General features: G+C 31.2%; 1 protein-coding gene and 1 long non-coding RNA gene across 2 annotated transcripts; both read left to right on the top strand.

The window, feature by feature from the left end:
- The first annotated feature begins 3,134 nt into the window (after positions 1 to 3,134).
- LOC140176606 (uncharacterized) lies at positions 3,135 to 3,710 on the top strand. The gene has a single exon (XM_072208130.1). It carries the CDS (start codon positions 3,135 to 3,137, stop codon positions 3,708 to 3,710), a length of 576 nt encoding a protein of 191 aa, XP_072064231.1.
- Positions 3,711 to 12,134: 8,424 nt separating this feature from the next.
- Positions 12,135 to 14,368, top strand: LOC140176953 (uncharacterized). The gene is made up of 4 exons (XR_011868238.1): positions 12,135 to 12,313; positions 12,393 to 12,447; positions 12,536 to 12,664; positions 14,041 to 14,368. It is a non-coding gene; the product is annotated as an uncharacterized lncRNA (long non-coding RNA).
- The last annotated feature ends 2,843 nt before the right edge of the window (positions 14,369 to 17,211 follow it).

Raw genomic sequence — 17,211 nt, 5'->3', positions numbered from 1 at the left:
AGTATTTATGATGTAGAATAAGTGTTTTATTTTTAATTCAAATCTTTTTTCGTTTTTTAAATCATCAAGACATATTTTTTCTTCTTTTGGATTATGGAGGATATGTGATTTTGGATGCACTCCGATTTTAAAATGGTTTACTCGAAAATATACCTATTCTTAGTTGCTATAAAAACCTAAGAGGCGTGATCCTACAATCTTACCATGCGTACTTGCTAGAATTTACGTTTTCTCTTATTTTTTCACTAAATAAAAAATTATTAGGCGATATGATTTGTTGGAGATGATTGCACCGCCAAATAAATGTTGAAAGATTCATGTTAGAATAATCAGACTTTGGTCTTTACCGAGATTCAAAGACCCCAAATCCATTAGCTCTATTGAAATGGTGTTGATGGATGAGTAGGTACTTCTAATTTTATTCATGCACACAATTGTTTCTCTGTTTTCATACACTTAGTCCCATATTTGTATGATTCTCACCTCATAATTGTCATAATTTCAACCTCAGCAGTTTCTGCTTTTCTTGAGACTATTCATTCAAAAATAGAATAAGAATATAACCCAGTTCTTTCCTGCAAGAAAACATAAGCTTTTCATCATAAAAAAAGATTCTACAGTAAAAAACAGATTTAATATGTAGCTTATGTTGTATTCGGCCAATAAAGAGAGGGATTGGGAGACTTTTAGCAAGATTTTCATAGACAGTTATATAAAATTATAAATTTTAGCTTGCAAAGACATGCACTAATGCCAAGATACATAATCACTAAATAATGCAGATTAGATATAAGAGTTTATGCCGACTAAAAACAACAAAATTTGAGTCACTCTTGCTTTCACATCCTAAAAAAGCATAATGTATATCTTTGATAAGAAATAATAAGTACATCACAACAAAATTGAGAATCAGATTATTTCTTACTTCTTTGTTTATTATTCTCATCTTGAAGACTTAAATTTTCTCCTCCCGTATGGGTGACAACTAACAAGAGAGGTTTGTATTAGAAAAGTTTGTGCCAAACATCCAGTGACAGATCCAGAAAATTTTGATAGTGGGGGCAAAATTTATATAACATCATAATAATTTTTATAATAAAAATAATATGTGTATATAAATATTAAATATTAAATTATCTATTAATCATTATATATCTGTGTATAAATATATGTATTGTTTAACTTATTTTTAATGTGTATTTTATATTTTAATATATATTTTATACAAATAATTATTTTTTATGTACATATAACATGATTATTGTTATGATTATATTTTATTATGGTAAAATATGATTAGCCTTCAAAATATCTAATATATAAATTACAATAATAAAATAGTAATTTAAATAATAATATATAATTTAAAATTCTATTATTTTAGGTTTTATATTTTAAAAAATTAAATAATTTTTTTCTTAACACTACCATCAAAATTTCTTTCTTTTTATATATATTACTAAATAATTATTTAAAAATTCACTTCCTAACACAATTAGAAGTCGACTCTTATTGATATTTATAGTTAAAAAAGTTCTTTCAATTAATACAGTTACTTTGCAAAAATTAAAGCTAATTTAAAAAGAAGAGAAATAATATTCTTTTGAGTTGATTTTTAAAAAAGAATACTAATTTTGTTTAAATTTGAGAATTGATTATTTTAACGAATTTCTAATATAAAATTTTTAAATTGACGATTAAGTACTAAAAGTAGAGTAAAAATTTATTGTGGGGTCAAATTTAATAATCTAATGGGGCAAATAAATATTATTATCATATACTATTCAAAAAAATTTCAAATTGTAGTGGGGGCGCTTGCCCCCACACCCGTGTACGTAGAACCGTCCCTGCAAGCATCTCTAGATAGTGTTAACAGTTGGGAAATAAGCAATATAGCCTCCACTGATTTAACATTCAAAATTCTAGACTAAATCAATCACATTAAACAAAGATGTATATGGAGGGAAAAAAAGAGAGAAAAATAATAAGAGCATGACTAACGCATATGTATGATTGTCGTTAATCTTAACCCTCTTTTACATAACACTTAATTCTCATGCATGATTGTCATCACAATTTTTTTCTTTTTAATACCTATGGTTAAAAAATAAATCAAAAGTTTTCTCAACCTGTTTTTCATATGAGTTGCGTGAAAAAAAAGTCAAGTACAAAAATTTTATACTCAAGTGAAAGTCACTAAACAATAAAATTAGTCATTTTAAATTAAATATTTTAGTTATTATGTTAATATATAATTAAATTTTTGTGTAAAATATAATGATAGTATACATTAAAGTATTAAATATTTGAATCCATTATATGCATATTCTTCCTTTTGGGTGAATATAAATCTGTTAGTTAATACTTAATACTTAATATTTTAGAATTAAATCATATTTTTAATTTATTCAGTTATTTTTGTTGAAAGAAATATTTTATATAAATTTTATTTGTTTATTTAGTTGGACCTTATTGGTACTGTGTGTAGAAAGTGAATAATAAAATATTTTGCTTTGTGAAAAAAATAGGGAACAACTATGCATACTTCTGTAAATAAGGATCTGATATCTGTATTCGAATCATTGATATCGGAGGGAGCTGTGCATGTTTTTACATACTTTAGAGTTAGCAATAACTGTGGATTGTACCGCACAACATCACATCATTTTTTATTATTTTTTCAAAAAAGAACTACTGTCTTATCCTCTTTCTGTGATGCAATACCGTTATATGGTATTAAGTTGGTCCCTTTTAGAAAAATTATAGGATACTCTCCTCAACATCCTTTTCTGGTTGGTAAGTGTATGATTTATGGCAAGTACATAAGTTAATTTTTCTTTTGTTTTTATGACAAAATATCACTAAGACGGGTGATTTGTGCACAATCTTCTGTTTGATATTTATTTTAGACGTTGCTAGAGTTATGACTGGTGTAGAGGGTGAGAAGAAATATGTGAAGGATGGCAAACTTATTGACATGTTGGTCATTCATATTGAGAATGACGGGTGCATTTTTTCGATGCCCTTACTCAGCACTTAATATGTTTATACTCATTTGTCTTTTTCAATTTTCAGATGTTTGCACTATAGAGTTTCAAAAGAGAGGACTTCCGCATGCACATATCATTTAATTCATGAGTATCGAGTTCAAGCCACAAACACCAGATGACATAGACAAACATATAACAGCTAAGATTCCTGATGAAAATGAAAGGCCAAATCTACATGGAGCTGTTCAAAATTACATGGTACATGGTCCATGTGGTCCGTACAACAAGAATTCACCTTGCATGAAGAATGGATCCTGTTCAAAGTTTTATCCCAAAGAGTTTAGACAGCGAGCACTCATTGATGAAGCCGGGTTTCCCAAATATAGGCGTACTCATAACGGTCGAACAGTGAAGAAAAGGGAATGTGTACTAGACAATAAGTTCATTATTGCTTATAATCCAGAACTGTTGCTCAAGTTTGGGTGTCACATAAATGTGGAATACACATGCCAAACAAGTTCTATTAAGTATCTGTTTAAGTATGTACATAAGGGCAATGACCACATAACAACTACCCTATACAACGCTGATGATCCGTCAGAAGCCACACAAGTTGTTGACAAAATTAGGAATTACTACGATTGTAGGTACATTTCGGCATGTGAGGCAGTCTGGTTTATTTGGATACAAAATCCAATAGAAAAAACCATTTGTGATTAGACTTCCATTCTATTTGGAGGATGAGCAACCTGTGGTTTATGGTGAAACTTCTAATGTGAATGATATCATTGAAAGAGCAATATCTCAAGTCCATGTTTTTGGGATAGATGGCGGCGAACATGTCATATCCCTATGCTCGAAGTCTGACTTATGCTGAGTTTCCAACCAAGTTTGTTTGGAAGGACTATGCTTCAAAGTGGTTTCCTCGAAAGCAAGGCTTCGCAATTGGAAGGTTGACTCATGTACCTGCAGGTAATGACGAGTTTATATTCAATTTTGATCTTATTTATTTGATGATTTAAATTTAAAATCTTAACAGCATGTACCCCACGCCCATTTTATTCGATTTATCTACACTAGAAAACAAATGTTCAAATAACTTTCAGCAGTTATAATCTGCAAATTACACAATTTTAGAATTGTTCTATATTTTTTAGAAAAATTAATCTTATGCGGATGTGTAGCTACATAATAATTGAAATCATGTAGCCTAAGCCATTTAGCAATTTAAAAGTGGGATTTTAAACAAGTTTTTTGCAGCAAATACCGAAGAATATTACCAACGACTTCTCTTGAATACTCAAAGAGGATGTATGAATTTTTGAGATATAAGAACAGTAGGAGGAACAATTTATGCTACGTATAGGGATGCATGCTTCGTCTTTGGACTCTTGCAAGATGACAGAGAATTCATGGATGCAATTAAGGAAGCAAGCTCGTGGGCCTCGGGATCATATGTTAGAAGGTTATTTGTCATTCTATTAACATCCAACAATATCTCAAGACCAGATCATGTCTGGGATAGATGTTGGCATGAACTCTCAGATGATATTTTGTATCGACAAAGAATCGTGATGAACATAAGGAGTGAGTTTTTATAATTGCAATTATAAAAGTTCTTCATTATTGATCATTTTTAGTTTGATTAACTTTTTACAGTATCGTATAATATGCAGAGTTAACCATATCAGATGATGAGATTAATCAGTTGTGCTTAATGGATATAGACAAGATCTTACATTCCTATGGTAAAACCTTGAAAGACTATCCTCCTATGCCTTTAGCAATTGAATTTGATAGTTCTTTGTTAACCGAAAGGGTTATCAGGGAAGAGCTACACTTTAACAGGGATGATTTAAAGAAAAATGTCTCAAACATGTTAGCCATCGCAACACCTGAGCAGAAATATGTATTCGATAAAATTGTTACAGCTGTGTATTGTGATGAAGGGTTTTTTTTCTTTGTGTATGGTTATGGGGGTACTAGAAAAACATTTCTCTAGAACCTTATGTCTGTTGAGATTCGCTCAAGGGGTGATATTATGTTAAACATTGCTTCAAGTGGTATTGCATCTTTACTTCTTTCCAATGGAAGAACGGCACACTCAAGGTTCAAAATATTGCTGAATATAACTGAGAATTCTGTATGTAACATCAAACCTGGTTCTCCTCAAGCAATGCTGCTGTTGAAAGCCAAACTTATAATTTGGGATAGGGCTCCAATGGTTAGTAGGTACTGCTATGAAGTGCTTGATAAATGTTTAGGTGATATCATGAGGTTTTCTCCAACATATAACAAAGATTTGCCCTTTGGAAGAAAAGTGGTTGTACTAGGTGGAGACTTTAGACATTCTTTCTGTCATTTCACGAGGATCGAGACAAGATATTGTTCATTCAACCGTGAATTCATCTTACCTTTAGAAGTTTTGTCAGGTACTCAAACTAACAAAAAATATGAGACTTTCTGTAGGGACGATTGCTTCAGATGAAGATGAGACAGAGCAATTTGGTGAGTGGTTATTGAAAGTTTGTGATGGTCTAATATGTGACAATATGGATGGTGAATCTGAGATATGTCTTCCAGGAGATATTGTTATTCCTTATTCGGACCAGGCATTTGATGAGTTGGTTCATTTTTCTTATCCAAATATTTTTGATAACATGTCCACAAAGGATTTTTTCAAAGCAAGAACTATACTAGCTCCCACACTGGACATCGTTGAAGAGGTCAACAACCATCTGATGGCTATCATTCCTGGAGGAAAAAAATTATATCTTGGTTCGGATTCGATTTGTATGGATGAAGGGAATATGGAGAGTCAACTAGATCTCTATGGTCCTGAATTACTGAATAGCATAAATTGCTCTGGTTTGCCTCCACATAAATTAATACTCAAGGTTGGTAATCCGGTGATGTTACTGAAAAATATTGACCAATCCAAATGGTCTTTGTAATGGTATAAGGCTACAAGTTAGGAAGCTTGGAAATCATGTCATAGAATGTGAAGTCTTAACAGATAACAATGTTGGTCATATTGCTTTGACTCCAAGAATGAATATGATACCAACAAATAAAATCGTCCCAGTTAGATTCCAACGAAGACAGTTTCCCATAATAGTATCGTTTGCCATGACAATTAATAAGTCTCATGGATAAACTTTATCTCATATTAGATTGTACTTGTCCAAACCAGTTTTTACACATGGCCAACTATATGTGGCACTTTCAAGAGTTAAGAGTAAGAGAGATTTAAAAGTTTTACTTATAAATCACGTAGGAATGTCTACAAATTTAACCATCAATGTTATTTATAGAAAAGTCTTTGAAAAAATAATATTCTAATATAAATATTTTAATTTTATTTTAAATTCTGTATCAATGTATAATTATTTTACTTAAAAAAATGTAAAATGATTATTATTCACTATTTTTAAGTTAAACTTTGATTTTGATAATAATTTTATAAATTTCTTAACATAATAATTATTTTGTGTTTTTTTTAAAGTATCCAAACATATAATTTTTTGTTTACTTTTATAAATTTTTCCGTGCTAAGCACGGGTTCATACACTAGTATGTATTAATATTTGAATTATAGTAGCTAGCTTAAAATAAAGCATTATTATATTGTAGTAGCAGTGGCGATGTTTATTGTTTTATAGCAAAACTCAAAAAACAAGTCTCAAAGCGTAATAAAGAATAATTATTTTAACATTAAAAAATCAACTAGATCTCTGACATATATATGCTTTATTTGGAAGTATTTGATTTGCTTTTCAAATAAATGGAAATAAACTGGATTAAATAAGTAACAAAAATTTGAATTTCATTTTGTATATGTAATAATTTATTGGCTAATAATTAACTCTTAAATAAAATTTTAAATTTGTGATGAATTAATCATCATTGATCTGTTGGATTAGAAAATATTATGAACAACAAAAAAAATTATCTGCTTATATATGTCTAAAGTATAACCAAATTAGATTAATTTAATGATAAATTTACTTGTCTGTTTTAGTAAGTGTCAAGAGTTCAAATTCACTTTGTACATGCAGCCAGGAACGGATTTATTCATAGGTGAGTGGAGATAGATGCTTCCAGTAGAATTTGACAAATTACTAAAAAGCACTAAGTAAAAAAAAAAGTGTCCCCACTCCCAAAAACAATTTGACTCCATCCCCAAAATTGAAATCCCAAAAATAATCTGACCCTACCCTAAACCCCACTCCCAAATACAATTTGATCCCACCCCAAAATTGAAATTCCTAAGTCCGTAACACCCTTCTCTTTTTCCCCTTTCTCAATTTTGTCTCTACCTCCTTCTCCCTCTCGCGTAACTGATGCGCAGCTCACCGCGTAAGCTGTTGATTTGTTGCTGGCTCGCTGTCTTCTGATTTATCCTATTTGCTTGCTCTTTGTTTCTACGTTTACTGTCTCCTGCTAACTCGTTGTTGGTTGTCTAGTTTATTGTTGGCTCGTCGCTGACTTGTTGCTCCGTCATCGTCTCTCACGATCTCGCACTCTCGCCACTCCGTCTGTCCGGCTGTCTCACCACTCTGTTGTCTATATCGCTCTCTGTCTCTGCGTCAGTGATTCTCTTGCGGTCTCATTTCTCCACTCTCCAGTAAGAATTGATTTTATTAATTTAGAAATAAGAATTTAATACTGTTTAAAATTTGAATAATTGATGTGAATTCGGATATTGATGTGAAACTGTGAATTTGAATATTTGATGTTATTGAATAATTGGATTATTGGATATTTATGTTTGTGTATATTAATGTATAATTGAATTAAGATATTGCATTTTGTTATTGAAAATTAATTGAATTTTACAATAAATCTCTTTATTGGAATTGAGAATTATTTTTATAGTGAATCTCATTATTGGAAGATGCTATAAGATGAGGAATAATGATAATGTTGTGGGGTAGTTATTTTTAAGATTGGGTGGTTTGCAACATCTATATTTTTTGAGACTTTTTATTACTATATATATTCTTAATTTGATGTTATATTGTATTTTTTTTATTCTTTGGTTTATGTTTTGTATTTATAATTTTATATTATACTTTTAAATTTGTATGGAATTATAAATTATTTTTATTAATTAATTAACTTAGGTTTATAAATTTATTCTTTTAGTAATGGAGAAATATTTTAAAAGAACATGGTCTTAGAGATTGGATCCCAAAATAATTCATCGACCTCTTCTAACAAAAGGAGGCTTTTAGAAAGAGAGACATTTGATTGTATTGACAATAAAAAATTATTCAATCTTTTTAAAATATGAAACCTAGAAGAATGAAATTTTAAATTATTTGTTATTATTTTAAATTATTATTTTATTGTTTTAATTTGTTGGGTAAATAATTCAAAAAGTAATCATATTTTATAATATCATAGATTCATAGTATAATTATAAAAATTATTATTATACTATATATTTTGCCTTCACTAATAAAATTTTTTAGATCCGCTACTGCATGCAGCAGCCTATTTACCAGCAATAAATTTGTAAATAGAGCTTCGATCTATGATAAATTAGTCTTTTGTCTGCTGAATTAGGAGATATATACCGTAGGAAATTCGAATCCATCTAGTGCATGCATCAATCCATTGACTAATAGCAAATCTTTAAATGAAATTCTGATTCGTGACGGATTAGTTTTTATCCTACCAAATAGAGAGATATCATGAGAATATATATATACTGTTTAGCTTAAAGAATAAATTTTAGGGTTTTATAATAAAAGATTTGTTGAAAAAGTAAATTGAAGATATATACTATAACTAAGGAGGACCACTCTTTGTTAAAGTGAAAGACTCGTGCTAAATTTAGGATTAATTTAAGCTAATAGCCTACCAACCATGCATGTTGATGTAGTTAATTAAATTTTATTAATGGTCTAAATTGTGCTTTAACGTTGGTGTAAAAGTTAAAGAAAAGTATCAGATGCTAAACAGGCAAAGCAATTGCATGAGTGTTCTTCGTTAACATAATAAATTATTCATTAATATATGTATGAATAATTAAGGATAACCACATTCATAGAACCATTCACATATTGCATTTCTCATCAGTATTTTCCCCCTTTTGTTAAATAAAAATAAAGAAGTAAAAATTGTAGATGTAATGCTCTACATATTATTATATTTCTCAAGTAACTAGTAGCATGTGAAATGGGTTAATAGTTAAATTAGTTTTTAAAAAATAAGATATTTTTTAAATTTATTGTTAAAATTTTTTTTTAATTAAATTAATTTTCAAAAATTATATATTAATCATATTTGTTTTTCAGTCATTCTATTAACAATTTTTTTTAAAGATTGATATTATAAAACATTAACTGATAATGTATAAATACTTGATATATCTAATTGGATCTTGACTAAATATATTTATGAAAATTTATTATTTTAGTTATTTTTTTCAATTACAAAAATTATATTCCTAATATGACCTAGTGACTAAATTGATAGATTTTCGTAAACATATTTAGTCAACCTCTAATTGAACATGTTACGTGTCATGCATGTATGCTATTAGTTAATATTTCACATCATCAATCGTTGACAAAAATTATAAATAAAATAACTAAAGGACAAATATAATTAATTTGTAATTTTCTAAGGATCAATTTAATTAAAAAAATATTTTAAAGATAAATTTAACTCATATATATATAAAATATAGATTATATACCCAAAATTAAAATAATATGATGGATAGATTAAACACATATCAAACCATTTAAATATTATCTTCTTCTTTTGTAATCCTTTTAGTTTTCATTTTACTTGCCGACACAACATCAGACAAATTGGGAAGAGTAGGGTTCAGAGTAATAATTCATATTTAAATGCACCATAACATGTCACACTTTGGAGAATATATGATCTAATTTACATTTTAAAATGCAAATTGTATGCGGTTACCTAGATTTAGTATAAGAAAAAGTTTTAAAAATTAATATTGCACAGCCACAATATTTAATATAAAAAGATTCAAATTTCTTAAACAACATACAATATTTGAAACTCAATTAGAAGAAATATCTAAAATTTAAATTCAACAAAAACTGATTTTTAGTAAATTTTTTATACTAAATTTATTTGATAACCTGTTATAATATTAACTGAAATGGACTATTATAGTATTATTTTTCTTTATAATGCAATCACTTTATTTCCTAAAATAATAATATACAGTAGTGTCAAACAAATACTAATATAAGAAAGACTGTGTCGGAAAAGAAAATCCCCTCAAATTGGCTTAGGAAATTCTTTGTTTAGTGATGACAATTGAGGTGGTGCAATAAAAGATGCTGTTATATATCCTAACTAATTATTATTAGTTTAATATTCAATATTTTGATAACAAAAATATTATGTGTATATAAAAAATATAATTATTAAATTAATAAAAAATAATTATTAAATTAATTATTATATATTTGTGTATAAATATTTTGTTATTTAATCTAAAATCTGAAAATTAATAAATAGAAAGGATAGCATAAACAATTTTTATATCGTTTCTTTTTTCGGTCATCATAAAATATTTATCAAAACACAGCTTTAGGACCAAGTAATAGTTGTACATGCCTAATTCTAATAGTATAGTTAAAACAAATAATAATAACGGTTCATGAAATTAAAGTATATATTAAATTTGGATAAATTAAATACAGAATAACTTTCTTTAACTCTAATTTAAAAGAACTAAAAAATATGAAAGACTATATTAATTAATCGCCGTTGTTCTATATATGTGGATAAATATTATCATAAACGTTGTATATATCTTTCATATCCCAACAAGTTCAGATTAATTGAGCAAGTAGTTGAGTATTTTTTTTTTCTTTAAATTAGAATTGAGATTCGAATTCGTAATCTCTAGATGAGTACAGAAAAAATACATCTCTAGATAAGTACAGAAAAATTATGTTATTTGAGATATAATTTGTTGGTTAGTTAAATGTTGTTTAATTTGAATATTGATTATCACATTTATCACATTTTGTAATTGTTTGACATTGTTACTTCAATTATTTCTTTATCAATAATAGGCTTATCATTGTAATTATTTTTTAGTGAGAGTACATAAAGAATACATAATATATAAAGTATAATAACTCAACAAATATTTTCTAAGAGAATTATTCATTTATGGGACCAACGATAAAGTTATCCATGTTATTCAACTGTAATGGAGGATTGAATTGATGCTGGAGAACATTAAGAAAATTGACGTCAAACTGGAAGTGCATTTGGATAACAGAATTGATCGGGTGAAGTGGTTGGTCAAGATGTTGGAAGAATAATTCATGCCCAAATAAAGCATCAGCCCACAGCAAATGATTATCATCCGGCATTACGAGAAGGTGTCCTGCTATATCCCGCACTTGGGCCACCATCTCTTCTTGCAGAAGCGCGCGTAATTTTGAGATAATGAATCTCACATGTGAGAGAACCGTATTAGGAAATACCATATACAAGGTGTCTTTTAGGTCATAGGTCAGTACATACATATCTTGCCCGTTGTTGGCCATGTGTGGGAAGCCGAGGAGGCGCCAAATGAATAATCTCCTTAGAAAATATTTGTTGAGTTATTACACCTTATATATTATGTACTCTTTATGTATTCTTATTAAAAAATAATTACAATAATAAATCTATTATTAATAAAGAAATAATCTAAATAACAGACACTATAGATTGATGTTTGAATGAGACCTTTAGCTTTGTCCTTAATAATCTTTAATCCCAATCTCCAATAATTTTATTTATCACGTGTTTTAAATGTTGTTAAATATATCATCTAACTTTTTTGTCATAAACGTATTTTGACAAGAGTCTTTATTAAAGATGATTTATTAGTGTAGATACTATAGTGTAAACCCCGATTAAATTAGTAGATAATTAGTCAATAAATTAATTTTTAATAAGGAGGATTAGAAATGTGAATATTATATTAAATTAGGATAGAGCTCATCGAAACAAGAATTTTGATACTAATTTCGAAAAAAAGGTCCAAAATTGGACCGAAAAGACCGAACCAGTTGAACCGGACCCGAATCGGGCTATCGGTCCAACCGGACCAGCCCTTTTAAGTGAGCCCAAATCATTTCTTCCCCTTCATTTAACAGAAGCGTAGTTGCAGCACATAAAGGGAGGGAAGAACGAAAACTTCACCGAACCCTTACGGCAATCTTTCGTACGCCGTAACTTCTCCGTCCGAGCTCCAATCGCCGCACCGTTTACGGCCACGCGTTCACCGCGTTGAGCTCTACATTTCTACCGGAACAATTTCATAGGTAACTTGCTATTTCACTTCAGCCTTTCATTTCCCCAATTTTCGAGTTTGTTGAATTTCTTTGATTTTTGATGTTTTAGGATCCAATTAGCTTGAGAGAAACGTTCACTCTTGCTTATGTGAAGCTTGGGTAAGGTGAGGATACGATAATTCTATTTTATTTTCATTGAATTTGAGCTTTGAGTATTAAATTGGATGTATATGTGTTATGAATGTGTATTAGGTTGTGAATAAATAATTGGAGCTTGAAATTGTGAATATTGGAACTTGGAGGAAGCGGATTAGTTGAGTTTTGAGGGGCTGTCTTGGTTTTGAATAAATAGCTTTGGTCGTTACGTGGAAATTGGCCAAGGTATGATTTAGGTTTCTTGCATTTAATATATAATGTTCTGTGAAAACTTAGGCTAGATGACCATAGGATAAGTTGGAATGCAGGTGTATGTTTAATGTTTAGTAATTTGTCGATGAATATATATTTGGTTGAAGTTTATTGGATAATTAGTTATTAACTAATGATTTGGTGAATTATTGATTTGAGGTATTTGTGTTAAAAGCCTAGGATTTGTGAACTATGATTCTTAGTTGAATTTTGGTTGTTGGATTTGAATATTGTATGAGTTTAATTATTGATCTGAAGTAGATTTATTGTGGTGATTGTTATGATGATGAGGAATGGTATGTTGAATTGAAAAGAAAGCAGGTTTGGACCCAAAAAGGGTGGCAAAGTCCGAGTTTTAGAGGAGATGCTGCCGAAATTTTATAAAAAATTAGAGATCTTGTTTATATGATTATTTAAAAAGATTTAGATTTAAAGGTTATATGGTTTGATTTTGAGTTATTAAGAAAATGAGCATGTTTTAAGTTTGAGTCATTTAGAAAAGAATGGATTATGTTCTGAATTGGAACTATTGATGGACGGAATGGGAGGTGTGATAATGAAGGATAATGATTGAATATGATTGTTGTATGATGATGAATGAAATGCGATTGAGAATGATGTGGATGTTGATGAATTATAATTGAATTATTTATATGGCTTATGAATTTGAATAATCTGAGATACGAGATTCCCTGGATTAAGTGACGTGGCTTGCCACCACGTGTACCAGGTTAAAAACTCGATACTCTGTTGACCCTACGACGTAAGTGTGACCGGGCACTATATAAATTTCGGGGAATGTTACCCCATTGAGCAATATTGATTATTTGAGAAAAATCTATGCATAGACTCTTGGGGATGCACGTCGGGGGACCGTCTAAGGACAATTCAGACTTGTCGGGTTGGCTGGATAATCGACAGATGAGCCTCATCAGCCATAGGACAGGCATGCATCATATGCATATTACTTGAATTACTTGCTTGTGCTCTAATTGGGTGTGCCTATCTGTATTTGCCATGCTAAATGTGTATCTGTTACCTGCAGTAGTTGTAATCTTCTTGTGTTTGCCTTTATCTGTCTATTTGTTTGTGAAAATGCATGATGGAGTTGGAGGTATGGAGGAATGGCAGTATAGGACTTAGATTTAAGGTTAAGTTAAGTTAGGATTAAATATTTTTAGGAAACCACCTTTTATGGCTTCTGTTTAATACTTTAAGCTCTATAATCTGAGTGTCGGCGTTCTAGGATTGCCTCTGGCATTCCCAGGACCTTATATATTATGTGTGTGGCACCTTTACCATACTGAGAACCTCCGGTTCTCATTCCATACTATGTTGTTGTTTTTCAGATGCAGGTCGAGAGGCATCTCATTAGGCGTTTGGACTCTTGAAGCGGAGTGGTTACTGGGATATTTTATTATGCTATGATGTATATATATGTACTTAGCTTTCTCTCCTCATGACTTATTCTTTTTGATCCTCTTAGAGGTTTATGGAGAGGCAGGATTGTGTATGTGTTCTTTTGGGTTTTGGATATGTATGTATATATATGTAAATATTCTCCGGCCAGTCTTGACTTCGCAGGCTGGGTTAGGAGCTTGTTATTTTGTATCTTTGGCACTCTATTTCCACTTCTGTTATCTTATGTTTAATAGTTATGATTTTTTTAGTACACAAGTTAACTCGTTCCTTGAGCGTTGCGCTTTTATTTCACGATTTTTGTTTCTTCTATTCTTCAAGGCTCCTAGCATATTATAAATCTTCTGCTATTATATGTACTCATTTTATTTTAGAGGTCGTAATACCACACCACCTCTATTTTATGACATAAGCGTAAAATTTAGTGTGGCAGGGTGTTACATATAGTAAACTTATGGTACTATTTACAAATTTTAATTTTTTAAAATGGTCACGGTTAGTCAAATAGTTTTAAATCAGTAAAGGAAGAAATAAGGCATATAAAATTATAAATACATGCATGTAACTCAAAATTTGCCGAGTTTGTACAGCATGTGAAAAGTTTTGATTTACAAGCATGTAATTTTATGTTATAATAATCTTATTGTATGGAATGCACTACACCACAAACCGGCATTCAACGGCGGTATGAGTGGGTTTAGCAGCGGTTAATTACTTCTGCTAGATTAGATGATTTTTACCAACCTTTGGAATCACAGCAGATAAATCTGAATTTGTGGTAAATTCGTTTGGCGGCTGATAAAAATTGTTGATGATCCGTCTGTTATATCTCATACCAATAATCACTATAAATCAGCAACGTACTAAACAAATAACCGAATAATAAGGAACCCTTACCCATCACAAGAAGAATACAATTACACTTCATCTCCAAGAAATAATAGACCCCGATCAGATCAAACAACCTAACTATACTACATGGCGAAAGCAAAACCGACATCCACTCTATAAATACAAAACCATAAACAAGCAAAAGGTACGCTATTCACTCTGAATTGCATTATACTCATCTCATTCTCTTTCTGACTTGAACATTGCCATTGCAGGTGCTCACCGCTGCAGTTCTTGGAAAGCTGATATATACCTCCTCCAACCCAAGTAGGAGTGAATTCAACCCTAGATCGGACGAGCTATACCCCTCCCACAGCTTAGCACGCAGAAACATTTGGCGCTCACCGTGGGGTCCGAAAATTCTAAACTAACCCCACCTTTACTTTTTCTATATTGTTTTCACCTCTCTGTTGCAGGTTATAACCTATGGCGGACAAGCGGAGAAATCCTCCTCCTCCTCCTTCCCAGGCCTAAATATTGGTGGCCATCAATGAATCCCTACAAGTAGAAAACCAACGGATGACCGACTTGTTGAATCAAAGACAACACAATCAAAGCAAGGGGGAAGAGCACAAGAACCCTGAAAATAAAGATGATGAAGACGAGAACACGTCGGAGGCCAAACCATTAGTAACAACCACCACGAAGCCAACGGTGAAGTGAACCAATTCATTTTCAAAAGACATCATGAACTTTTAGATGCTGAAAAACTTCACTTTGCCAACAACTTTGAAACCCTACGAAGGAATTGGAGATCCTAACATATATGTCACTAAATTCAACGCGATGATGTTTATGAACGGTGCATCTGATCCAATACTCTGTTGCACATTCCCTACTTTTTTAGATGGTGCTGCCTTGATCTTGTTTTCTAGCTTGCTTGCAAGTTCTATATCAAGTTCCGATTAGCTAGTTGACCTTTTCGTTAACAATTTTGCTGTCTCGAAGATCTATGTAGACAACTTAGACTACCTCAGTACAATAAAACAAGGACAGTATGAAAGTCTTAAAGACCACATAAAAAGGTTCACAAAGACAACCATGGAGATACCAAACCTCAATCCAAAAGTTCACCTACACGCATTGAAAAGTAGGCTCCGACCGAGAAAGTACTATAGTTGTGACAAAACCAAAGACACTGGCCGAGTTCAAAGAAAAAGCAAAAAGCCAAATTGAGATAAAAGAATTCTGACAGATCCAAAAAGCAGAGAGGCCCAACCCTAGCCGAGAAGAAGATAGACGAAGCAAATACCCAAATAACAAACCAGACCAGAAACCCTTCAAACTCACCCCAAAATTTGACACGTACACTCCTTTTAACACTAAGAGAGAGGACATCTTCAAAGACATCAAACCTCCAAATAAAGCAGGAACCTATCAAGACCAACGATATGTAGACAAAATCAAATATTGCACTTTCCATCAAAAGTATGTGCACACTACAGATGACTATGTTATAGCAAAAGATCTTCTCGAGAAGCTAGCCCGCCAAGGTCTGCTAGTAGGGGTGGCAAGCGGGGAAGCCCACCCCTCCCCGCCAAAAGTTCGGCCCGTTTCGCCTTGTGAGGCAGTCCTAAAATCCCACCCCGCCCCGCCTAACTGCGGGCTGGCGGGCTAAACCCGCCAAATCTCCTCTTTTTTTATTATTAACTATTAAATAATATATAAAATTTTACAATCATTAATTTTAGTTAATTTATAATTTCTAAAAGTATAAAAAAATTATAATTTTTATATTCACAAATATTAAAGTCTTTGTAATTATGAATATCTAATAAGCATAATTATAAACCAAGTTTTCATCCAAAACATAATTAAAAATATTGTCTCCAAAGCAAAATAAACATAATCCAAAACATAATTATAAATATTGTCTCCAAAGCAAAATAAACATAATCCAAAACATTCAATTTTCATATTCATTCTCTTGTAAGTTGGGTTGAGGGAAGTTAGGTTTTGGCAAAAAAATTGTAAAAATACCCCCTTGCAAAAAAAAAATACTAAGCCCGGCGAGGAAGCCCGCCCCGCCCTGCCAAAACCCATGGTGTAAGCGATGCGGATTAGGCGGGCTTTTGCTATTTGGCAGTCCCGATTTTCCAGCCCGGCCCACCTTTTTTGGCGGGTTACACGGGCCGAGTCGATGAATTTAGACCCTTTGCCACCCCTATATGCTAGAAAAGTACATTGACAGCCGAGGACATAAACAACAC

The sequence above is a fragment of the Arachis hypogaea genome, chromosome 12 (genome assembly GCF_003086295.3).
Source record: "Arachis hypogaea cultivar Tifrunner chromosome 12, arahy.Tifrunner.gnm2.J5K5, whole genome shotgun sequence".
Taxonomy (NCBI): Eukaryota; Viridiplantae; Streptophyta; class Magnoliopsida; order Fabales; family Fabaceae; genus Arachis; species Arachis hypogaea.
The sequence above is the reverse complement of the archived record's forward strand: the minus strand, read 5'-3'. Positions and strand labels throughout refer to the sequence as shown.

What these genes read in the sequence shown, in the direction of transcription:
- LOC140176606 (XM_072208130.1), top strand. Translation starts at nt 3,135, where the DNA reads ATGAGTATCGAGTTCAAGCCACAAACACCAGATGACATAGACAAACAT.